Source organism: Balaenoptera physalus, assembly GCF_965194825.1.
Source record: "Balaenoptera physalus genome assembly, chromosome: 20".
NCBI classification, from domain to species: Eukaryota; Metazoa; Chordata; class Mammalia; order Artiodactyla; family Balaenopteridae; genus Balaenoptera; species Balaenoptera physalus.
Window position 1 is genome coordinate 9,778,564 of NC_138901.1, and position 25,288 is coordinate 9,803,851.

The 25,288-nt window shown below is 49.1% G+C and overlaps 1 protein-coding gene and 1 long non-coding RNA gene across 4 annotated transcripts in view; one reads left to right on the plus strand and one right to left on the minus strand.

The window, feature by feature from the left end:
• The window catches only part of LOC309650967, a 356,435-nt gene that overhangs the window by 72,472 nt on the left and 258,675 nt on the right, over positions 1 to 25,288 (plus strand). The window lies entirely within an intron of this gene.
• CYTH1 (cytohesin 1) overlaps positions 461 to 25,288 on the minus strand; it is a 79,025-nt gene continuing 54,197 nt past the window's right edge. For 2 of the 3 annotated variants that reach the window (XM_082443013.1, XM_082443014.1), the window contains exons 2-13: positions 22,293 to 22,375; positions 21,057 to 21,121; positions 18,968 to 19,034; positions 18,578 to 18,696; positions 18,172 to 18,252; positions 17,199 to 17,311; positions 16,325 to 16,473; positions 15,815 to 15,927; positions 10,509 to 10,587; positions 7,149 to 7,220; positions 6,081 to 6,235; positions 461 to 2,369 (exon numbers count right to left, since the gene is read on the minus strand). In XM_082443013.1, coding sequence (XP_082299139.1) covers positions 2,291 to 2,369; positions 6,081 to 6,235; positions 7,149 to 7,220; positions 10,509 to 10,587; positions 15,815 to 15,927; positions 16,325 to 16,473; positions 17,199 to 17,311; positions 18,172 to 18,252; positions 18,578 to 18,696; positions 18,968 to 19,034; positions 21,057 to 21,121; positions 22,293 to 22,375 — 1,175 coding nt within the window. In that variant the 3' untranslated portion in view covers positions 461 to 2,290. The remainder of the gene's footprint in view (positions 2,370 to 6,080; positions 6,236 to 7,148; positions 7,221 to 10,508; positions 10,588 to 15,814; positions 15,928 to 16,324; positions 16,474 to 17,198; positions 17,312 to 18,171; positions 18,253 to 18,577; positions 18,697 to 18,967; positions 19,035 to 21,056; positions 21,122 to 22,292; positions 22,376 to 25,288) is intronic. The other variant, XM_082443012.1, reaches the window with a different exon arrangement.

The following is a 25,288-nucleotide window of genomic DNA, read 5'->3' on the forward strand; positions in this document are numbered from 1 at the left end:
ACATTGCATGTTCTGAGGAACCACCAGCTGAGGGGACAGGCTAAGGCTTGTCCATCTCCTTACCCTGAGATGCTATGCTGAATGTCTTCTCAACTTTTGAGCTCTACCTCACTGTGACTCTTCCCTGGAGTTATGTAGGCACATCTGGAAAATGAAATAATACTAAGAATGTATTATAAAGGCTGAAGGCACATTTCTTGATCTTAATTTAAAGTTGATGTCTGACATTTGTTTCTTCTTCCAAAAAGGGTGGGGGCGGGGAATGACTATGCTAATGATCATTTTTGCTCCGCTCTCCTTAACAGAAGAAGAACCATCCTCGCCACTTCCGATCTTTATCATCACTAGACTTAAGACGAGAGGTTCAAGTGACACATCCTCCCGCGGAAGTGCATCTGACAAGCACGACCTTCCTTCTCAGGGCCCATCCGGGCATGAAGCAACGCCACAGGCAACAAAGTGGTTTGGGCAGATTTGGAGTTTATTTGCTGCAGTTCCTTGGCGCTAGTTTACAATGCAAAAAAACCAGACAAACAAAAAACGATTGGAATAATTATAATTTTTTTAAAAACCCTGTCAACAACTTTCAGTCATTTCTTTATATTTTGACAAAACTTTTTTTTAAAACAAATACAAAATAATCTAAAAGGAGAAAAACTATACATGGATTATTTACACCTCTGATAAATAGACTAATACTGATCCAGGTGCCTCTCTGTCTAGGTAATATTTGTGAGAACCAGGGCCAGGGACTCGGATAGCCAGAGGGGCTTCAGCACCGGCCCAGACCCCCTGGACCTCGGCTGGCACCACCCTGGTTCTCCCGCCCAGAAATTTCAGGTTCCCAGCCTGGACCCTCTTCTGCCACCTTCACGAGCTCTGGCATTAAAACGCCTGAAGCCATTCCAGGTAGGACCTACATGAAGGGGGGGACCCCAGAAAGTGACCCCACCACTCCCCTTTACAAAAGCTATTTCCAGAGATGTGAGCCCGCCCGGAAGGTGTCAGAGGAGTCAGGGTCACACTGGCGCTGCAATGGCCCGGCCAGCCCTGCTCTGCCCGGACTGGGCGCCGGGCCCCGGACGAGAGTCCCTGAGAGAACAGCAGGAGAGCGGCGGCCACGGCTCCTTCAGGCCACGCGATAGGAGGGCAAGGCCGACTCCAGCGGGAGGCCGACCGCTCACCCTCTGGCTCCCCACCCCCGCCCCTGCCGCGCAGACGAAGGCCCGCTCCTCTCCAAGGGCCAGCGCGACATGCACGGCGTAGTCCAGGTGAAGGCCGGTTCGGAGGCAGAAAAGGCTGAAGCCCTAAGGTGATCGGGTCAGACCTGCTCCTTCCTCTAAAACGAGGAATGGAGTTCAGGGGCAGGAGGAAGAAAAACCAAATAAGAAACAGGTTATCCCGGAATCTCTGATGGGACTACCTTCCTCACAGTTTTGGTGATTAGGTATGTAGCTCAAGGAAAAATGCTGACTATTTTAAAGCCCGACAAGAATGAATCCTGAAAGAGAAGGAACAGCGCAGGCGGGGGGCGGGTTCCCTTCTCCCCGCAGTGTTCCCCAGGCACCTGGAAGGAAAAGCATCAGCTGGAGTGGCCGGTGCTGCCCTGCAGGCCCCGAGTCTGTCCTCGCCGCGCGGCCCCCTCTCCCCTCTCGCCACCTCCTCCCTCGCCCAGACGAGGCCCCAGAAGTGCAGGGAGGGGGCCCGCCCGGCCCCTGCCCCTGCCCGGGCTGACACGCACAGCGGCGGCCCGGGGAGCTTCTTCTCTAGGGAGAAGCTTCCCGAAGTAGACAGGCAGAATGCCTGGACAGCTCCACCTTCTCTTTCTCTTTCTTTAAAAAACAAAAATATATCTTTATAGCATGTGGCTTCTCTTCCATTCCACTTTTTTTCTTAACATATAATAAGATATGGGTACACATATTTATGGTGCAGGGTTGAAGGCTTCTTCCCAGGGAATAACCGAGAGGTAAATGGTCGGCTCCGAGCTCTGCTATCAGACCTGCTGAGTGGAGACTTGCGGGGAGGCGGCATGGCCGACAGGAGCTCTGTTCTTTTTAGAGAGAAAGGCTCAAAACCCAAGCGTGAAGGCATCAGGCCCCCTTCTCCAAGGGTGACTGCCTACCCTTCTCCCACTTAAAAAAATTAGCAAAAGCTGAAGCTAGTCTCTAGGAATTCAGGGCGATGCCTGGCAAGACGCTCCCACTGCATGGGAGGCAGGGAGGCTGCACCGGGCCTCACTCGCCGGGCCTCACTCGCCGGGCCCACCAGCCCTGCTGGCTGCGCAGACTCAATGTCTTTTCGTGGAAGAGACCTTCTTCTTCCGCGCGGCTAGCATCTCGTAGAAAGGGTCCCTGCTGATGGCTGCCCTGCAACACAGAAAAGGGGAGAAAGCAGAGGAGACTGAGGAACAGGACAAGGAGACACGACCCCAGGCAGGGGCTTCCTAGCAGCAGCCGTGCCCCAGACCCCCTCCCTGCTCGACCGTCCCTTTAAAGGCCACGTCACGGCATCAACCTTCACTGTGTCCACATGTGGCGTAAAAGACAAGTTTTGAGGGAGACACGTGGTACAGGTGACAAGATCACTGTGGGGTGCTTATTGCCTGTTTCAACCAAGTAATCAATTTAAGTTGAGGAATCCTCTACACCCTCACAGCTGTGCTCTAACGCAGCAAAACAAGCGCAGAGCTTTAGTTCCGTCATGACAGTGGCGTTTGTCTGGAGCAGTGACCACCACACAACCCCGTGTGTCCCCTGGCACGTGGTGCGTCTGATTGGCGGCCACTGTCTGTACCGAGCAACTTCTGAGTCCCCAAGAGCACCAGCTCGACAGCCAAGACCCATCACTGGGCAGTCGGGGCCCAAGCAAGCGGCCAGCAGCCTGCTCTGTGTCCACAGCCTGGTGGGGAGGGAGCCCAAGCAGCCCTTGCACTGGCCCTAGAGACACCAGCACAGGTGGTGATGGCAGGCCTCAGCCACCTGTCGTCCCTCTGTATTTGTCATTCTCCACTTTTAAGCAAGGTGTGATCCACGTTTTGAAGTTTAATTTGCTTTTCCTGAGAAGTAGTATTCCAGGTGCCAACTAGCTTCTGGGCCAGTCACAAGCCCACGTGACTGTGGACCGCACTTAACCAGGTGCACGACGGCTCCTGCGGGCTGACCGGGCCCCGTTCACAGAGAGGATGTGTCCGTGTGAAACAGCAACTCAGCTCCGGGGGAGGCAGGAGCTGGACAGGGCCCGGAACGCATCCCGAGGGACCCCGCCACGCAGGCATCTGACTGCTCGGAGTGCAAGGGAGGGACTCCTGCTTCCACCTTCAGAGCATTAGGGTGGGTCCACCTCCGCTTCCTGGGTGGGCCAAGCCCCCAGGGACGCCGCGGCACATCTCCGGTCCACGCGACGGGGGGCCAGGGCGCAGTGAAGGGCTTGGGGCTGGAAGCTCTGCCCCGGCCTTGCACACACGTGTGCTCCTTCTCACGGCCGTCCTCACACGGTCCCTGGAGACACTCCGCCCCAGCCCTGGGAAGGCAGAGCGGAGACGACACCAGGCAGCAGGAGCTCTCCCTCAGCGGCCACCGTCGCTGCGCTGCAGGTCTGTCTGCAGAGACACGCGATCCTGTGTGACCACGTCCCCAGAGCAACAGGACCGAGGTAGCTGGACACTCCTGGGAAGAGCACTGATGAGAGAAAACGTGCCTGCAACTTGACCTTCTGCAAAACCTCTCCAGCAACATCGCAAAGAGCTTCCATCCGATCAGGTCCGTCCTCTGGCGCCTCTGCCCCAACATTTTCACTGGGAGAGCGTCAGAGCCAAGGGCGGCTGGAGCTGAGCGCCGCACGTGGAGGAGGACGGCTCCCTGAGTCAGAAGGCTCGGGACGACTGAATTCACCTCGCTGTGCCTGTGTCCTCATCTGTCACCTGGGGACATCCATCCTGCAGCACCCACCTTCGCAGGGCTCTGGAGAGGGTTAAGGGCGCTGAGCCGTGGAGCTGGAACAGTGTCTGCAACTCCCACAGGGAGAGGAGGCCAGCTTCGGGCAGACCCCGGGAACCACCCCCGAGGAGGCTCTGCATTCACCTCGATGGAGGGACTGAACCATTCCAAGCGTGGTCGTAAGGAGGGCTCGGCTTCTCTGGCTACCGAAGTACAAGGACATGAAAGACAGAACGTACACCTGCAGACAAAGCCTTTCTGGAAGAACGATGAGTCGGGGGAGGCTACCCACAATGCCCTGTCCACACACGCTCTGATGCCCTAATGATCACGCAGGACAGCACACACACCCAGAGACACAAGGGACACGCGCACCGTGCACACACAGGAAGCTGGTCCACACTAAAGAGAGCACTTCAGACTGGGCAAGATGGATCAAGAAATGGTATCAGGACAATCAGCCACTCACTTGAGAAAATAAGGTTACATCCTTTACTTCAAACCACATGCAAAAAATACATTTCATAAGGATTAAAGAGTCGAGTATTTTTTTAAAAAACATGTGGTAAGAAAAAGGGCATGGGGACATGGGTAAGGAGCTCTCCGTGGCCACCTGTCCCCAAGGCGCTGCTACTCCTCCACGCAGACCTCAGGGCGCGTCCAGCACAGAGGACCCCTGAGCCTCATTATTGGTGGTGACGCCAGAAACGCTGCGGTGCCTCGTGGGCTCCACGGCACGTGGGACGGCCCCTGATGACACCACACTTCCGACAGCCGTCACCACCCAGGGCTACCAGGGTCCAGGCGGCGTGCTGAGCACAGCGCTGCGCCACCTGCCTCACCCTCAGAACAGCCTTGTGCCTTAACACCATCATCCGGAAGGGCGCGGCAACGTCCCCGGGAGTCCCGCCTCTCACTGCTGTGTGGTGAGAAAGCTGGGGGTCTGGGAGGAGGGCAGGCGACGCCGAGAGTCAGAGCGGGAACTCGGCACGGGCTGGCCTGACTCCGAACCGGTGCTCTCCTGTCCCGCCCGTCTGAACCGCACAACTTTCAGAGACTCTTTGTGTGGGAATAAACGATCTGCTCCTTCCCCCCACCATCACCTCTCCCCCCTTCAGCAGTTTATTCACTATTTAACCCTGGCCCAAACACTACACTTGTTTTAGGAGAGGTGCCAAAACCACCACAAAAACTAGAGCATGCCCAGCCCCTCAGGAGCAGGCCGCGGCCCCGGCGGGAGAAGGCCCATCACTCGGGGCGACGCAGGACCTGCAGGGCCTCGGTCACCGGTCAGTGCGGCCTCACTGGTCTCCAGGGGAAGTCTCGAGGCCCAGTAATGGGGACGCCCGAAGGAAACGGCGGGGTCCTGTCTGATGGATGCAGCCCTGGCGGGGAGAGCGAGGACGCACTCCCAGGAGCAAGTGCCACCGAGACGGGTGTGGCGATGGGCAGTGGGTGTGCTGGCAGGCGGGACAGGGCTCACGGAAGCCCCAGGGAGGAGTGGGGAGGAGGAGCTGCCGGGGCAGGGCACCCCCCCCCGCCCCGTGATAAAGCGCGGTGAAACAGGTGGCGCGAGGACCAGGAGGAGCCCTGGACCCGAGGATCCGTGTACACCTCCCTTCCCCCAGAACCACCGCTTCCTCACAGCGCAGCAGGGAGCGTGAGGCTCTGCCTCGCAACCCCAGGTCACGGCCATGTGACTCTGACAAGCATTCATTACTTACCCTCTATGGGCCTCAGTCTGCCCATCTGTAAATGGGACGACAGTGTCTCACAGGATTAAGAAATTATAAAAGGGAACGGTTACAATCCCCGCTGAGCTGCCACCATGAAGACAAAACCCACTTCCTAAGACATGAAAAGGCCAGTCTGGCCAGTGGCACCTGTGCCTATAAGCCTGCCCACCTGTCCCCTCTTTGGGGCCATGAGCTGCACTTGGAAAACCTAGATGTGAGGCGCGCTCTTAAAAACGCTCAATGGTCAAGAATCCAGAGACCCAGGGAAAAAGTCACTGGGGAATCACAGTCAAACTACTCGCTAAGGATTCAGCACGCGGGGCGCAGAGGCGGGATGGGCAGCCCACGGGACAGCTGGAGCGTCACTATCTGAGAGGCGAGGTCGCCACCTTCATCGGCCACCTACTTGATGCACTTGATCCAGTCCTCCTTCTCCTCAGGCGTCGGGGCCGAGATGCGGTACACCGTGTGGTTCCCCTCCACCACTCGCCCGTCAGCCTCTGTCTTACAGGCCTTAATCACTTGGTCTTTGTTGTCGGGGATGTAAAGCTCAAAGCAGTTCTGAGAATTAAGAAAGAGAGGGAGAGAGTGACAAAGATCTAAGAAAGCTACTGACCAAGAAAAAAGTTAATTTATTTCCCAAAAAGCAAATTTTTATTTCCAAAAAAAAAAAAAAAAGTTAACTTCTTTCTTTAGTCTCACCTTCATAAAATATAGCCAACATATGTTTTCCTTTGGAAAAGAGGAGCCTAGAAGTGGAATTCTGGAGAATGTAGATTGTATATAAATAGGTTTTATTAGTAAAGATATTGAGCAGATGATACATGGTAGCTCTACTCCTAATATATAGAAAATATGGAGCGAACTGCAGGTAGCTTAATGCCTTTTAAAGCCAAGCCAGCAATACGATATTCCAAAACAGAGGAAAAATATTTATAAGCGATCTGAAGATCATAAAATAAGTGGTCCAATCATGAGAGCTTGATGCTGCCTTTTAAGGAAGGACAATGCTATACCTCGTGTGATATTCAGTAAATGACACTAAAGCTGATGGACAGAATGAAAGAGGTTATTTAGTCTCACCTTTGGCTTGAACTGTAAAGATAATTTTAAAAGTTAGGCTAACTTAAGTTAAATCATATGAGTACTTCCGGGGTTTTTCTCAAGTACAGCTGACCCTTGAGTAAGGCGGGGGTGGGTGCTGACCTTCCGCGCAATTAAGAATCCACGTACGACCGACAGTCGGCCTCCGTCCGTACAGCAGTGCCTCAGCACCCGCGGACTTAGCCAAGCACACACGGCACTCTACCGTAGGAGTTACCACTGAGAACAGTCCACGTGTCAGGGGACCCACACAGCCCCAACTTTGTTGTCCAAGGGTCAACTGTAAACCTCTGCAACTTCTTCCTGTGTCCAACAGCTGCTATGCCCATCCCTTCTGTCCCCCCAAAACATCTCACCAAAAAATACTCACTGGTTTTTTGGAGTCTTCCACCTCCCGGATACTCAGGTTCTCTAATGGGATAATTCCACGGGGCTCCTTATCCTGCAGAAGAATTGGAGAGAGAAGACCTAACTGCTCAGTTTATGAACGCATGTCCTGTTACCTTCCTCCCGGCAACTCAGCCCAGCTCCCGTGACTCCTCCACGACATGAAGTCCACAGAGCAGCTTTAAAAACAAGAATAGGGTCAAGAAACGTGTGGGTGTTGTCAACATACCACATATGAATCCCTAAGACCGAAAAGCCTTTGGAGGAGGAGCTTCCACAGATGCTCTGAAAGAGTGAGTGTGACAAGAGCTGTGGGTGGCCCTCCAGTGGGGAACACGTAAGCCCCTTTCACACAAAAATTATCCTGCTTCTTTGTCTGGCCCGCCTACTCATCTTTCAAGCCTCAGTTCCAGTGTCAGCAACCCCAGGAAGCTCAAGTCTCACCCGAGGTGCCCCTGTTCTGTGCCCGCAACGCCTGGACTATAGTCGTGTCGTGTGTCACTACCTTCTCACTATCTCCAGCCTCACCTCCCCCCTCCAGACTGTAGGATCCTCAAAGAGACACTGCCTGCCTGACAACTCCACCTGGACCAGAAAGCACCTAAACTCCTGTCCAGAACAGAGCCCTGCGTCCCCTCACCCCCAACTGGCCCTCCTCCAGGGCTTCCCATCTCAGCAAAGGCCACTCCCACACCTGCCGGGCCATCAGCCTTCACCTCTTCTCCCTGATGTCCAGACAACCAATGGCCAAAGACTTTGTTCCAAGTCCAACAGTTTAACTGGGCTATGCCTTGGCACCAAGCTTCCTAGGACAGATGTTCCTAAAATACCATACGCACTCTTTCGATCTGCAGATTCAGGTTTGTTTCTCCTTTTTAGGGAAATAATCTCATAACTTGTCTTTGCATTTGCAGGTCCCATTCATTCTGGTATTGGGATCACCCCCATCTGTCCTCCGCACCTGTTAGCTTGCCCTTAATTGTTTCAATGCTTGTCTTTCAGACACAATCTCTATGACTGCCTCAAGCCCCTCCTCTAGGATAGTGATTACATTTCTAGCTAATCATCCCTTAAAGTTTTAATTTATGTGTTAATAAATAAGTTATAATTCTACAATTATATAGTCATATTCTTAATACATAGTTTTGGGTCTCATTTAAGTCTGAAACTACTGGAGAGCCAGCTATTGGTGTTCTGGCCACTTCCAGAGTCTCAGGAGAGAAGCGAGTGGAGGGAGCGCCCCCCTCAGACACCCCGAGCCCCAACTCTCCCCTGGGGTGCTGGTGTCCGGCATCTCTTGGAGCTGATGCTCACCGCACACCCCGCATGGACAGTCTTCTTACATGAACACACACCCGGAGCTTTCACTGATATCGCAGAAAGTGAGTCCTGTTTTTCCACTTTTCCCGTTTCCCCGGTTTCTACCCTGCAGCAGACCTCACCACTCCTCCATCCGAAGGGGGAGGAGGGAAGAATTCTTACTCGGTTTACTTCTCCCAGACTTGGGCACGGGGAGGTCTGGGGCTCGTTGTGCCTGGCCATGCAGCAAGGGGCCTTCTGCTGGCTCCGGGCTGTGCCGCGGCCCCTGCTGCCTACTGCGAAGTGCGGTGAATGAGTTCTGCCCTTTCCTCATCCGGCTGCTACGTCCCCACTTATTTCTACTAGATTTTTCCTCTTTGTCAGGTAATTTCTGTGTGGTTATCTCCACCTACCATCTTAACCCTGAGGCTCCCCCCTCGGCATCTTCAGAAACGTTTTCTCTGGATTCCCACTGCCTGATAAAATGCCGGTGTGCTGCTAGACTGAATTCAGCTAACGCCACCATGGTCGGCGTCATGAAGAACCGCAAGATTCTAGAATCTCACTGCATTACCACTGAGACTGTCCTGGGACTTAGGGGTGCACTGTTTAGATGCCCCGCACATGGTTCATGTTAACCCAGAGACCAGTGAAAAAGATTTAAACAGGATTTTAAAGATGTCACCGGTCTAGAAAAAAAAGTTAATACATGGGGCGGGGGGACAGGGGCAAAAGAGAAAGAAATTTACCAAGCTGTTCACAGTGGTACTTTGGGGGGTGAAAAAAAAATCTATCTTTGTACTGTTTTGGGTATTTGAAATACAGTACTCTCATAATTGAAAGGATTTTAATAACAGAAAAGCAAAGCCAGTTCCAGAACGTACGTGGCATGGGTTTAGCCCCCATAACGCACAAAATCCTGGTCAGCATTCCCTTGGAAATTGCTGAGTGACTGAATTCTGAGCTGACACTGTCATGACTCTCACTCCCCACGTGAGAAGCCACATCCGCACGACGTCTGCAAGCTGCAGAACCACAGTGTGGAACACAGTGGAAACCCGCTTCACCGCCAAGCTGCAAAGGGCCAGGCGTGGACCTGCATCCTGGCTCCTAGCGAGCTTCACACAGACACTGCCAGGACTCTCATCCCATCTTGCTCTAATATCTTTATTATAAAAGATGCTTCTGAACCTTCGTTTTCTCAGTAGCATCTCAACTGCCCTGATTTACTTAAGACACATTCCAGTGCTGCCAGTGGTATATGGTTTGCTCTTCCGATGACCAGGGAACAGGGCAGAAACGAGGGCCTCCAGCTGTGGGGAGCCCATCTGAGCGGGCTCCAACCTGAGGCTACCAACCTGCTGGGCCTCCTGGGGGCTCCTAGAGGGAGCTTTGGAAAAGGTTTTACTGTACAGTCTTTACTCTCATAGACTCTGTACAATCTTTATTCTCATAGAATTGTATGTATTGTAATTCCATTCCCACTAAATAAAAACCAACAAAACTTTCAGTTTAAGTAAACGTCAATTTCTTAAAACTCCAGGTAATCTCCCATTTCATTTCACTTTCTTTTCCTCTATTACATATTTTGCCCCTTGGCTGTTTCTTCTAAATCAAGTGCTTCAGTATTTCTGCTACCATAGAATCACAATTACCTTTGTTTCCCTTTCAATGGGGCCACAAACTCTCTCTTGGCCATGGGTCCAAGTTCATTCTTTCTAGCTCGGCTCTACAACCCATTTCTAAGGCCGTGTATGATGTTGTCTGCCACTGTCTCCTGGCAGGGCGCCTGGTGTCCCAACGGAGAAGTGGATGTCAGCTCTGAGCTACGGTTCCTGTGGCCAGACACCCCACACCACACCCAGGCCCCTCTCTTGAGATTCGTCTTAGCCCTTCCACTTCACATAAACTCTCCTAGTGCCCCAAAGATGCAGCAGGACAAATCTGACTGTCTCCCCCTGTGTCCTCCAACCCTGTCTCATTAGAGCCGTTTAAACACAAGGCCTGGTCCACCCCCGTCCCAGCTGACCAAGCAGGCGCTCACCGTCGTGTACTCAAAGTAGTAAAGGCAGTTGTCAGTCAGAATGAACCAGCGTCTTTTCCAAGTCTTTACCCTGCCACCTGCAGAGCAAAGAGAGATGCGTGTTGGATAGGAGTCAACCAGCCAGCGCAGGCTCCCGGGGGCTCGAAGCTCTGCCCCCAGAGAGGGTGCAGGACGAGGAAGCGGGGGCAGGGCGCCAGGAAGACACTGAGACCATGGCAGATTTACATCAGTAACGAGACACAGAGCCAAAACAGAAGCACCTTTCACAGCGTGAAAGTCTGTGGGTACAAGCAGAGCAAGCAAGTTGGGTGGGCCCCTGCAGATGACATCAGGACAGCAGATGAGAGCACGGGCTGGGGAGGGAGCTGGGACGGTGATGGACCAGAGAAGCGTCAGCAGAAGCCTATGGATGCGGTGGAAATGGGCGAACACAAGAGGAGGGGAGAGGGTCAGCGCCCTGGCTACGCTACACTGTGGGTCCACCAGCCCAGGGTTTTACCAGAACGGGACAGGAGGAGGAACCAGTAAGTAAGACATTTTAATCCCCTCACCATCAGATCCAGCTCTCCTGGAACATGGGACCCAAGTTCCTACGGTTTCACCTTCTACCCCACCTTCCTGACTGTAGTGCGTTTCTACACTGGCTTTTTAGGTTTCTGGGCCAGTGTCCTAAATTCCCCCAGAGTCCTGGGTGGGACAAAGCAGGATCCCTGGATCAGGGAAGAATCCACTGGTAAGCAGAGGTCCCTATTCAATTCTGGACTTCTCACCGGAATCTTGAAACAAAAATAACTGGAGGAGGAGGCCACAGGCCAAGTGAGCTCTCGCGGGTGGCTGTGAGCTGTTGAAGGTTCCCTTAGTCCTTCTCAATATTTCTCAATAAGAAGAATCACCGGGGTCATGAAGTTATCCCAAGATGACACAAAGGAAGGGAAAGTTCACTATGGCCTCGGTGAGTGAAGGCACATCCTGCTCTCAATCTGACCATGAGCAAAGCCTTTCTTCTCCTCGACTTACACCGGGTCCAGGGAAAGCTTTCTGAACATGAACCATATGAAAGGCCTGCATGTGGTGAGATACACACAGCATTTCATAAACACTTCTTACTGCCCTGGACAGGATATGCTCCTTTGCTGACTTAACCTACAGAGAACATCACTCCTCCAAACCTCATAAAGAACAAGGACCACAGGGTGTAAATCTAGTGACCCCAGTCACGCTTCCTTGCTTGCCCCTCACCACAAACAGCTGAGCACAGGGTTCAGAGGGAGTATCCCAGCTGCCAGGACGTGGCTGTGTGATCACGCCAGGTTTCCTCAAAGGATCCGACTGCTGGAGCAACGCAAATCCTGCCACGGAAATGAAGTGTCCAGCGTCGGTCCTGGTAGCAGTTTTGAGGACTACTGGACTTTTGGGCCCCTTGCACGGCTCTGCTTGGGTGCCCGAACTCTGAGAGGTTAAGCGACTGATCACGAATTGCCGAGGTTCTCAATGGCACCGCCTCACGGAAGGAGTTTGGTCCTGAGCCAGCACGCGCTACGCCCCCACCCACACCCCCCTGCTGCTGTCAAGCGAAGACCAACTCGACTCTCTGTCCACAGCAACTGTCAGCTTCTGTGAGCACGTGCCTCTGGCCCCTAAGGCCCTAGGGCGTGAATCAAGAAAACCATGGATGGAAATACGACATGCGTAAGGAAATGGGAAAGGCTGGGCAGAACCGAAATAAATCAGGAGGAGAAAGAACACAAGGAATATACTTAGAACTGGAGCCAATTTGTCATAATAAAGGAAACCCCTTTCCCCCTTTCAGAACCCGAGAAAGCAGCTCTTCTGCCTCTTGGGCCTTCACCCCCACATGGGGCTCAGCACACAGGATACCTCAACCCAGGCCCACTGCCATGCGCTCCCCTCACAGGACCACCCCGGGGGCACCTGGGGCTCAGGAGGTCATGGAAGAGGGGTCAGATGTCACAAGGAAGAAGATGGGAGGAAATCTAGGACAAAAGCAAAGCCAGACAAATCCTCTCCCTGGTGATGAAAGCTTGGCTATGTCCCTTCCCGACAACCTGCTGCATTAACGAGACCCCTACCGTGAAGCATCACGCGGTCCCAGGGACACATTTCATGTTGAAAGGGAAACAGACATGAAACAAGCAGACAGACCGATGCGCGCACCTAGGACAGTCCCTGAGGAACTCACAGGACCACCTCCCAGCCTGCGGGCCTCTACCCTGTAGATGTAAAGGCCAGACGCTGGCTCCCCTGGAGCTGGGTGGGAACCACCGGACAAGGCCCGGAAACGTTTCATAAATGTCAGTGTTGGGGCCGTTCTTCCCCTTGAGGCTCTGCTCAAGTGAGGCTGAAGCAGACACCTGAGGACTCCTCATCTAGAAAACATGTTTCCCTGAATCAGCAAGTGGAAAGCAGATGCCAACGACATAACTATGAGGCCAATTTGGGGGTTTGAACGATGACTCATTGAAAAAGAGGAGGGAGAAAAACAAAACAAAACATAAAAAACAGAGCCGAGGTTGTAATGCCCTCCCCTAAAACACAGGAGATTAAACGGAAGGACTTCAAGAAGGGATTTGGGGGTTTTATCTTTTTTAACTTTACCTGGCCTCATTCTGAGTTTAAGAAACACCATTTCCCTTTTTCATGCAAAGGCAAATGTCCTATGTTGTCTAATTTATTTATTTTCCTGGTTTGCTTCTCTGGTCACGGCACGTGTGCCCGGAGCACACAACTGCGGGGATCACAACCTCCTCCCCCTCCTCTGCTCCACGTCAGAAATCTCTGAAGTTCCTGAGTGTCAGTTTGAGTCAGTAATATAGCATACGCCTGGCCAATAATTCCGAGAGACAATTCAGTGAATACTTTGTCTGCTTTTACAAATCCTCTCTTAGTGTGTTTTCTTGCCCTACTGCACTTGGGAGAGTTCAAATTATCCCACATCTGGGTGCCCAGCTGTTGGATGCACTATGCACTACCCCTCCAAGGGAAACGTGAAAATCACTCCGCACCCCCAATCCTGACCAGTTCCCTAGGGACTGTACGGTAAGTTAGAAGCAGCATTAAGACTACCACCAGCAATTTGAAACAAAATAATCAAAAGTAACAAAATAAGAAAACGCTGCAGCGATTACAGTGGCCTGGGCAGAGCGAGCGAGCAGGTTGAGGGGATTACATACCTCCTGGAGTTTGGGGCAAGGAAAAGGAGAGCCAAAATCATGGAAACATACAAATGAGGGAGAAAAGAAAATTAAAACAAAGAAATTAAACCCGACTCCTTAATCTTAAGGTGCACTGTATTAGTCATTCATGTCTGCCTCGTGGGGACGGGACATAAAGACAGCAACAGGGCAAACGCCACTGTCCAGCGTGTGAATGAGGGGCTGGCCTCATCTGCCACATCCCATCTGGTAAAGACAAGATCTGAGGCACCACCAAAATCCTGGCCTCAAAGATGCCACAAATCAGCTCTCACCAAGCTGACGTTTATTAGTATATCCTGAATCCAGAGCAAAGGCAGTGAAGATTACTTTGGGGAAAATTAAATGTCTCTCTTCGGATGGCTACCTCTTTTTAAAGTGTGTGTAAAAATGCTCACACACAAGCCTGTGAATACATATGTACATATGTGTATACACAAGAATACACAATCTTACGGTTATATGCATACACAGACATGTACACACAATTGCAGACGGCTGGAAGGCCTGCCTTCTGTGGCACACACATACGAAGGGGTGATCTGAAGTGTGCTACAATGAAAACACAACGTGAAGAGTTTAGGAGGGTTTGGTGGAGGTCTGGAAAAAGTAATGCAATGACCTAAAAACGAGTCTCACATTTAGTTAAATTTTTTTCTTTTTAAAAAATATGGGATGCCTCATGAATTTACATGTCATCCTGGTGTAAGAACCAAGATAATCTTCGTACTGTTCTAATTTTACTATCTGGGCTGTCAAAGCTAACACTTAGTATTAGCATTTAAACAAATTTCCCTGGAGGGGGAAGCAAATCCAAACTTGGATGCACTTTTAAATTTTCCAGCAGGTTTCCTTTTAACTCTAGCCACTTGGCAATGAAGATGCAGAGCAGAGTGGCCACCTCTGGGGTGAGTAATTTTAGAGCCTTAACTTCGAAGAGTCTACTGGCTTAAAGATACATGAAATGTTGACAAATTCAAGAGACATTTAAAACTCCGAACAGTGAGGTGGTGCTTAAGGAGACTTTATGAACTAAGTCATTATGTATAAACACGAGGACTTAGGATATGCTTTTAAAAGGGAATACAAATCCTACTGCCATCTGAACTAGTCAGAAATTGAAGATTTCATTTCAGCGCTTCCCAGACGTGTCAGTAATGGCATAGAGTGTAAGGACTTCTAATCTCACTGGGACCAGGAGCTGAAACAGTAGAGGAGGATCATTCTAATGACACCTCCTGATAATGCAGGAACCTACACGTCAAAAGGCCAAGGCAGAAGAAAACAGAGGAGAGTACTCTCTCAGTGGCCAAAAAATTAACATCATTACATCCGGGGGCTCTCTCTGCATTCTGAAACGGTTAATGAAATAATCACATGTGCATACGAATGTGTATAAAATCCTTCGTTTTGGTTACTTTGTCACCTTCATGGCAAGGCATGACCACAAATCTCAGCAATACAAGCTCACTTTTGGCAGAGGGAAGAGGAATAATTTAATTTTTCTGAATGAACAAAATCATTAATGTGGCTGATTTGTATTGGAAAGGAGGGGGGAAAAAAAAACCAGCGCCCAAGAATGAGTAAGAGTGCCGTGGATTGCGCTGCAGCCAGGGCCTTGGGTTTGCCATGCACGCTGCCTGTGGGGAGCCAGATGCAGAAGGAAGTGATGATGCACCGGGGTGGGGGAGGCGGGAGCACCAGGTACAAACTCATGATGGGAAGTAGAGAGAAGGGCACAGCTGGCCGCCCTCCCAGTGGTCCAGGGGGCCGGGAAGGGAAAAGGACCAGGTCCTCCGGGAACTGCCCCAGAGAGGAAATGTGGAGCGCAAACACATGTAGGCAATACTTATGCGGGCAAGCCTGTCCCCAGGAGTCTCTGTGCGTCCCATGGGGCACTAGCCGTGCATTCACTTCCTTTCTGGAGGCGATCTTGTTAGAACAGTACGAATTCATACCAAAGTCTCTCCTTAGCGCCTCCTGCACCAACCCCCTTTTCGCCACAGTGCAGGCGCGGGTGGGTGAGCGTGCATACACACGTCCTTTCTTTCTAAGTTTCTGCGTTAGGAGCCCTAACCCAGACGGCATCACTTACCGAGCTTCAATAGCCAGCCTTCTCGGTCTGGGTTGAAGAAAGTGTGAGTAAGGTCATTCCCATCATCTTCTGGGATTTTAAAGGGTTCGTTTTTTATGCTCTCATACAGATTCTGGGATAAAAGATGACACTGCATGTCTCTGATCCTAGAAACACCTCTCCTCCCGCCCTTTCCCATCATTCATTTAATAAGTGTCACTGCGTGCCACGCACTGGTAGCATGGAGAACATCTCTCCCTTTAGGGGCTCACAGAGACAAGAGAAATAAGATGCCTAACGGACAATTAAGAAAGAAAAGAGATCAGCCCGACTTCCATTCGAGCCTTTAGTTTCAGATTTATAAACCACTTTTCCCCACTGACTCCTCACTGGGCCTCACTACCAATTTCTTAATGAAATTCACATAATTATGTGTATGGTCCGAGTAGACACTGGATGATCCCATGTCCCTCCCGTCCCCTCCATCAGCGCCACCCGGGACCACAGTCTTGAATCAGCGCCAAACTCACCCGGAGCAGCTCCTCGGGCAGGTCTCCCCCGTCGTTGATGCCTCGATTCATGGCGATGAACCTCTCCACGGTGGGCTTGTCTTTGACATTGGGGTTATGCAGGCTGGTGTTCAACATGATGATGGCAAATGAGAGGACGTAACAAGTGTCTAAAAGAGAAAAGCAAAATCCGATCGGAAACATCCCACCCGAAAGAACAAGTAACGCCGGATGAGATAGAGAATAAAAAGCAGTGCTCTCAAAAGAATGGGCAAAATCCAAGCGCCTGGGTATGCTCTAACTGAAAGGTTATATACTGTTCACTGAAAAGAGCAAGGCATGGGAAAGAACATAAAGCATTCAAGACTTAAAGACGTTTATTTCTTCAGATTGTAAAAGAAGAACACATACACCATAGAAAACCAGAAAAGCACAACGTATTAAAAAGAAGATATAAACTACCTATAATCTCACCACGTAGTAATAACTTATTTTGCTTTCTTACATAAATGTGCCTACGTGTAAGGTATCACAAATGTATCTCACAGATACAGACTGTAACACAATTAGAATGAAAACAGATACATTGTTTTGAAGTCTGCTTTTTGGCTAATCTTATTAGCATTTTTCCATGTCAATAAAGCCTCTTAAAAACATGATTTTTAGTAGTTGCATACTTCATAATTCAGAGGTACCCTAACTTACATTCTTACTACCTTATTGTTAGAATTTGGATAGTTTCCAACCTTTTACTATTATAAATACCATTTAAAGCAATGTTCTTAGGCAAGAACCTAAGCCCTTTTGTTTTAGGAATGACCTAGTACCTAGAAGAGAACCTGGCAGGCACTGCCAACCGCAGGAGAGGACGCCCCCCCCACCCCGCCCCGCTCACCTGTTGACTGGAACACCCCGTGGTTGCACTGACAGTAGCGCTGGGCAAACGCCTCCATCATCCGGTCAATCTTCTGGGCCTCTCCCGGCAGCCGGAAGCTCCACAGGAACTGCCTAGGAGGTCAAGACAGGGCAAGTTATGGGACTTGAGGAGATAATTTGTTTCTCCGTGAATGATTTCTGCGGCAAAGGGAGACGTGGGGGACTTCAGCCTTCAGTCAAGTAACTCTGAACAGATGCAGGCTAACTACTCCACATCACCATTCTCTCGATCGGAGAGAATGCATTTAGAAAACAATTAAGATTTTCCTATTCAAAAGAATGGTTCTCCTCCTCAGACTGATACACGACTGAAATATAGATAATGCTCATTTTAAAAGAACTCCAATTTCCAGAAAAAAAGATGACATAGCAGGAAAAGAGATTTTCTATCAAAGCGTTCATGACTGATCCCTTTAAGTCAAAGAGAGACCTGTGGTCAACAGATTTAACTCTGGATTATTTTCATCTATCTAAATGACAACACAAAAGATGATATCATTTACACTAACGGCAGTGAAAATACCAAATGACAATTTCTCAAAAGACACAGGTAATAGATTTAGCAAAAAAATTAATGTTGAGTTTTTTCCTTCTAAAATGAAGGGCACACTATCTACTTCCTATCCTAGGGCAGGAAATTAAAGGGTTTTCTAAAGCGAAATTGGGAAAGATTCAAAGTGTAAATATTCATCAATTTCCAACATGTTAAATGAAAGACCTGAGGAACAGTTCTGCAAAATTTGCTTTCAATTTAATTCCCTTTAACCATCCAATCATTTCAATCATAGGCCAACAGACTACTTTCCTTTAAGATGCTTCGAGATACTCAAATAACCGCCAAAGGTAAATTTCACTAAAATGCCAGCCAGGGCAGACGCATAACCAAAGACCCGCCTCCCGCTCCACAAGTTGCTAGCTGCGAATGCACTCACCGTAAGGCCTGGACGAGGTTGAGATCGGTGAACTCATGTAGCTCCACAAACGCATGAAGAACCTGGATGTTAAACTCATCTCTAGCAAGAGAAACAAAAGATACGGGGGTGGGGGGGAGAGCAGAAGTCAGACACTGATGCTGAGAATCCAAGGTCATCCCGACCCCCAGCCCGGCCGCCTCCCACGCTGAGCGCTGTGGCCCCGTGGCCGGGGCGAGGGGGGGGCAGCCATCTACCTGCAGCTCTCTGTCTGCTAGCTGAACACAGGAGGAGTCCTTCCGCCCCCAAGCACGCCAGCTGCTGTTCCCCAGCACCCCTCGGGACAAAGCTCGGAGCATCCTGGAGTTTGTTTCTCTAGGTAACTAACTGCTGACCAACCTGCCACAGGTGTCTCCGGAGGCCTTACCTCTCCCCCAGGTAGTCACCGATGGCTGTTTTGTTGAGCCCTTCACCTTTATACAAGAACTGGGCGATGTCTTCACAAGTGTTCTTCAGCAGATCATTCTCTATTAAGAATTGGATCCCCTGGAAAGACAGCAAAGATGCCAATGGTGCCTTAGACCCCAGGAAGGTCCGGAAAGGAGACAAGGGCACAGGAAGAACGGGTGTGGGTGCTCTGGACACAGAGGAAGTATCTACTAAGTAATTCCAAGTTCTGCAGGAAGTAGGGCTCACAACATGAGCTGCACTCTACAAACAGGCAGGTAAGCTGTCTCAGTGCCCCTGGGTTCCAGCTGACACCGTGGAAACCGCCACCTTACAGACTATGGGCTCTGGCTGCTGCCTTTCCACTTACTTTTTTAGGATCCATGTTGAATTTTTTCCTGCCCATGGCTACCTGTTTGTTCCTCTGCATGTTTTTCCTGTAAAACAACCACCACAGCCATTTAAGTACTCCAGGTATTCGAGAATTTTTGAAAGACTGATATGACCCCCACACGCGTCCACTGATTTGCAGGTATTTCTGAGATTTATCCAGGAAAGCACAGGCACACTTAGGTCTAACTATGGAAGGACACTGAAATCCTGACCCTGGCCCCAGGCTCATTTGTTCCTTCTACCGCAGTGGGTTTCTTTTTTTAATATGATTTTTTAAAACTTTATTGAGGTATAGTTTACATATCATATAACATACCCATTTTGAGTGTACATCTGAATGATGTTTACTAAGTTTACTAAGTTGTGCAACTATCACCATAATCCAGTTTTAGAGCATTTTCAAAACCCCAGAAGTGTATGCTATGTAAGTTAATAGCTTATTGCCTCAATCTGTTCGTCCATTCATCTGCTGGTAGACATTTAAAGCTAATTCCAGTTTTTGGCTATTTTAAATAAGAATGCTGTAGCTATCCTCGTGCATGTGGGCACGCTCTCATCTCTCTTGAGTAAATACCTGGGAGCTGAATTGCTGGGCACAGCACGGATATATGGTCAACATTATAAGAAACTGCCATCCCGTTTCCCCAGTGTTTACACTGCTTATTCTCACCAGCTCTCGGCAACTCGAGACGCCACCTGTCTATTTAATGCCAGCCGTCCTAGTGGGTGTGAAGCAGCATCTCCTTATGACTAATGGTACTGAGCATTTTTCATGTGTCTATTATACATACAAAAGTGTTCAAGTTTTTGCCCATTTTTTAGTTAAGCTGATTTATTTATTTATTTGTTTGTCTGTTTGCCTGCGCCGGGTCTTAGTTGCGGCATGCAGGATCTTCGTTGCCGCGTGCGGGGTCCTTGTTGCAGCGTGCAGGATCTTTTTTAGTTGCGGCATGCGGGATTTTTAGTTGCAGCATGCGGGATCTAGTTCCCTGACCAGGGATCGAACCGGGGCTCCCTGCATTGGGAGCGTGGAGTCTTAACCACTGGACCACGAGGGAAGTCCCTAAGCTGTTTTTTTATTAGTAAGTTTTATGTGTTCTTTCTATAGATATTCTGGATACAGGTCCTTTTTCAAATTCGGGTATTGCAAGTATTTTCTCCTCATCTGTGGTTTGCCTATTCATTTCTTTTAAGAGTATATTTTATAAGAGCAGAAATTGTAAATTCTGATGAACTCCTATTTGTCCATTTCTTTTAAGCTACAGTTTTTTTTTAATGGCAAGTAAGAAAGCTATAATTCAGAACTGACAATGCAGTGACTGGATGTGATGAGCTGGCCGATTTGTGCAGGACATGCAGCTTCACTAATCCCTGATGGCCCTGCCCACACAAGTTTAAAATAACAAAATCAAACAGTCTCATGAAGCCAGACAGGGAGACTCAGGCTTAGAAAAATACAGACATGTAGTGAATTAGAAATAGCCCATTTACGACATTAAGCAGTTAGAAAATGGTCTGGGAACCCCATTCAAAATTAAACTCTCAAAGCAACTAAGATTTCACGTAGTTAAAAGAAGAAAATAACCTGTAGACACCCCTTGTCACTTTGTGCTATAATCTCATTTCTACGTTCTCTTCTCTTAAGTCTTAGGGAGGCACCAGCAAGCTTGTGATGACACCCAGACACAACTGGGCCTCCAGCCTTCTGGAACTGCACTGGCAGCATCCATTAAGCTTTTCCTTTACCGAAAAGGAAAAACAGAAACTCGAGAATAGGTACACAGTGGACAAGAGAAGGGAAGAAATAGTTCCCACGACCATTTAAGGGCAGTTTAAGGCTTTGGGGGACCTGCCAAGTTCTCCAGTTCAGCCTTTCCAACAATGTCAAAAGCCCTCACATTTAGAAGTCCCTGCGCTGAAGGCAAAAAGTATGGTTACGTACGTGCTTGCTAGGCAAAGAGGGCAGAAAACACACTTTCTTCTTAAATACACCACGTGTGTACAATTGCAGGCTGGCACTTGGCGATGCTACAACCACAAAACCACTTGGAAGAGGACAGACTCACCTCTCTTCTGTGGACCCCAGGTTTTCAATTTCATTAGCTACTTCTGCTATCTCATCCTTCAGCCTCTGCAAAACACACAGCCCAGAATTACCAGGAGGAAGATACAGATCAAATTAAAATCTCTAAAATCTCACACAACTCCCTCCAACCAAAAACTAAAATAAAGCAAAATGAAATTAAATAAGATGACGCCGCCCCAAAATCTAAAAATTTTTGGAAAATTCATCTATTCAACAAATATTTCTTGGGTTCCTACCAGATAGTAAACATTCTAGGGAATACAAAGGTGAAAAAGATACCTCCTGACCTCAAGGAGTTTACAGTCTAGGACAGAAATTTATAATCATACACACTATGTACAGTATGTTTTTTTCCACTGAAAACGGCAGCCTTAACACAGTCTGCTGGAGCACATCTGCAGCTCACTGAACAGCGGGTGACAGAAGATTCCCAGGATAAACCACTCCCCCCAACGCCCAGGCTGCCCGGCCAGCAGCGCTGGTGCTGGGCCAACAGTGCCGCCAAGTGGCTGGCAAAGGGAACGCTGATCCCAGCTCTGCCTTCCACCCCTCCCCCATCTAAGCAGGCCCTCAGAGTGGACGACTGTCACGCTGGAGGGGGCTTTGAGTGAAGAACTGCTAAGCTTTCCCAGCACTTACCAGTGAAGGAGGAATCAAAGAACTAGGGCCACAGCAAAGTATACTCACACCAACACTAGAGCACACCCTGTCTTTCCGACGATACACTTTGCAGCTTGGGGTTACAGGGTGTGCCCCGCCCACCCCCCCCCGCCAACCCCCGTCCCTGAGCTCTCAAATGTTTTACAGAGCAGAGAATTCTAAAAGAATTGGCTTCCCCAGGGGCTAAAATAATCCAACTAATGGCAACCTATCAACAGGTGTTTTCATTCCTATTTTACAGATAAAGAAACTGAAGACCAAAGAGGCAAAATTCTCTATCTAGAATCGCCCTGCCAGAAAGTGGCCGCCAGGATGTGGACATGGGTCTACTTAACCTGAAGCCTGGGTTCTAGTCGCAGTCAGGAGACCTGTCACTCTAGCCTGACAGCCGGCCAGCTGGGTGCAGCTTACAGAGCACTCCTCCTCTCCGAGATTCCACTCTCACTTGTTAAGCAAAGTTGGTTATCAATACCTGCACTTTATCAGAACTGTGGTGAGACCAAGTCAGAAGGTGTCACGAGAAGACACCTGGTCGAGGTGGCTGCCCAGTTCCTACCTGGATGTCGGCCAGCAGCTCCTGCTTCCTCCGCCGAATGTTCTCCAGCTCCTGGCGCTCCTCTGCAGTCAGGTCACTGGGAACTACAGAAAAGGAGGGAAGGATTACTAAGAAAGCTTTTACCGCGCCAAAAATAAATACAATCCAGAGACCGCAAAAGGACAAAGGTACCACAGAAGAGGTGAGAAGCCAGTGTCGGAAATGAACGACTGCTGGGGACGGATCTGGCTCCCATTCTCCGTCAGGATTACCAAGGTTAGAAAGGATAGTGGATCACAGAGAAGAGCTCTGATAAAGGAACAGCTGTCACAAAAAAACAAGAGAGAAAAGGCTGCCTGAGATGAGATGAGGTTGGCTAGGAATGAAAGAGGAGGACTGTTGGCCAGGCCCTGGCCATTTCCATCCTGAGGGGTGGGGGGCTCAGGCCCCTGGGTTAATCCATCTCTCTAGGCCTTGGCTCCCTCACTGGGTCCAGCCCCGACACAGGGCGATGTCCATGACCCTAGAGGGGAGGGGGAGGCAACAGAGAAGCAACGTGAATGACAGTTCTGTGCCATTCTGGAGGGGGAAGGGGAGAGACTAGTATGTACAGAGAAAAAAAATCTAGAAGGACACACCCCCAAACTGAAACAATGTTTAACTCTGAGGATGGGGTTATGGGGACTTTTCTCTCTGCTTTATACCCTTCAACATTTTTTGAATCATATTTTTAAATGAGCTCTTTTCATCAGAACGAAGTTACTTAATTCCCCATCACAGTTCTCACCACAAAACGCTTCCATATTCCTCAAGACTCCATCTCCTCTAAAAGCAGGGGCTCGGGGTAGGAAGGCCCTACAACGGTCCTTCTGAGTGCGCGGGCAGCCAGTGGTCGATGGAAGAACAGGCGTTGGCATCAGGCATGCCCGGCTCCAATCCCAGATCCAACCCACCACACAGCACTCAGGCCACTTTGCACAGTTACTGAACCTATTCAGGCCATGTTCAACACCAATAAAATGGGGACACCCTCGCCCATGCACTGGCTGCTGTGAGGGTGAAGTCCCATAGTCACTGAAGCGCACCCCATCCCGCCTGGGGCTTAGGAGGGGCTCACAAGTGTTGGTCCCATTCCCTTGGGGGCCACAGCAAAGGGCCCCATGTTGCCAGATGGGAGGGGCAGTACCTGGATGCTTCCATCCTTCGCGCAGGCGCCCCAGTTAAGTGAGAACGGCTCCGTATGATGTGGTGGCCACAAGCCGAGTGTGGGTAGGAAGCACTTGAAATGTGATTAAGCCCAGTTTGAGATGGGCTGTGTGTGTAAAATACACACCAGATTTTGTACCAAAAAAGTAACGTAACTCTTTAATACTTTTTTGTATTGATTACACATTGAAATGATAAGTTGGTAAATAAAATATATTATTTTAATTGTGCTCACAGGGGCTGCTGGAGAGTAACACTGCATTTGTGGCTCATACTACGTTTCTACTGGGCAGCACAGTGGAACAGTTCTGCTTGAAGGCATAGTCAGGGTGCACGACTTGCCAACCATGGCACTGAAACTGAATCTACTGCGTTCTGAGCACAGCTACTCTCCCTAAATATTTCATAAAAATCATGTAAGACAATAGAAGAGGGTAGAAACAACAGACCACGATTAAGTCTCAGCACAGGTTAGTTAGTTGGTTACATTAGGTTCTAAGCTGATTCTTCCTTTTTTATCCAGCTTTTCCCCACCCTTGTCTAAAAAAGTGTCTTTTTTTAAAAAATAAATTTATTCATTTTTATTTATTTTTCTTTTTTTAAACATCTTTATTAGAGTATAATTGCTTTACAATGGTGTGTTAGTTTCTGCTTTATAACAAAGTGAATCAGTTATACGTATACATATGTCCCCATATCTCTTCCCTCTTACATCTTTCTCCCCTCCATCCTCCCTATCCCACCCCTCTAGGTGGTCACAAAGCACCGAGCTGATTTCCTGCTGCTATGCGGCTGCTTCCCACTAGCTATCTATTTTACGTTTCGTAGTGTATATATGTCCATGCCACTCTCTCATTTTGTCCCAGCTTACACTTCCCCCTCCCCGTATCCTCAAGTCCATTCTCTAGTAGGTCTGCATCTTTATTCCCGTCTTGCCCCTAGGTTCTTCTGACCATTTTTTTTTTCTTTTTTTTTTTAGATTCCATATATATGTGTTAGCATATGGTATTTGTTTTTCTCTTTCTGACTTACTTCACGCTGTATGACAGTCTCTAGGTCCATCCACCTCACTACAAATAACTCAGTTTCGTTCCTTTTTATGGCTGAGTAATATTCCATTGTATATATGTGCCACATCTTCTTTATCCATTCATCTGTCGATGGACACTTAGGTTGCTTCCATGTCCTGGCTATTGTAAATAGAGCTGCAATGAACATTTTGGTACATGACTCTTTTTGAATTATGGTTTTCTCAGGGTATATGCCCAGTAGTGGGATTGCTGGGTTGTATGGTAGTTCTATTTTTAGTTTTTTAAGGAACCTCCATACTGTTCTCCATAGTGGCTGTATCAATTTACATTCCCACCAACAGTGCAAGAGGGTTCCCTTTTCTCCACATCCTCTCCAGCATTTATTGTTTGTAGATTTTTTGATGATGGCCATTCTGACCGGTGTGAGATGATATCTCATTGTAGTTTTGATTTGCATTTCTCTAATGATTAATGATGTTGAGCATTCTTTCATGTGTTTGTTGGCAATCTGTATATCTTCTTTGGACAAATGTCTATTTAGGTCTTCTGCCCATTTTTGGATTGGGTTGTTTGTTTTTTTGATATTGAGCTGCATGAGTTGCTTTTATGTTTTGGAGATTAATCCTTTGTCAGTTGCTTCATTTGCAAATATTTTCTCCCATTCTGAGGGTTGTCTTTTCGTCTTGTTTATGGTTTCCTTTGCTGTGCAAAAGCTTTTAAGTTTCATTAGGTCCCACTTGTTTAGTTTTGTTTTTATTTCCATTTCTCTAGGAGGTGGAT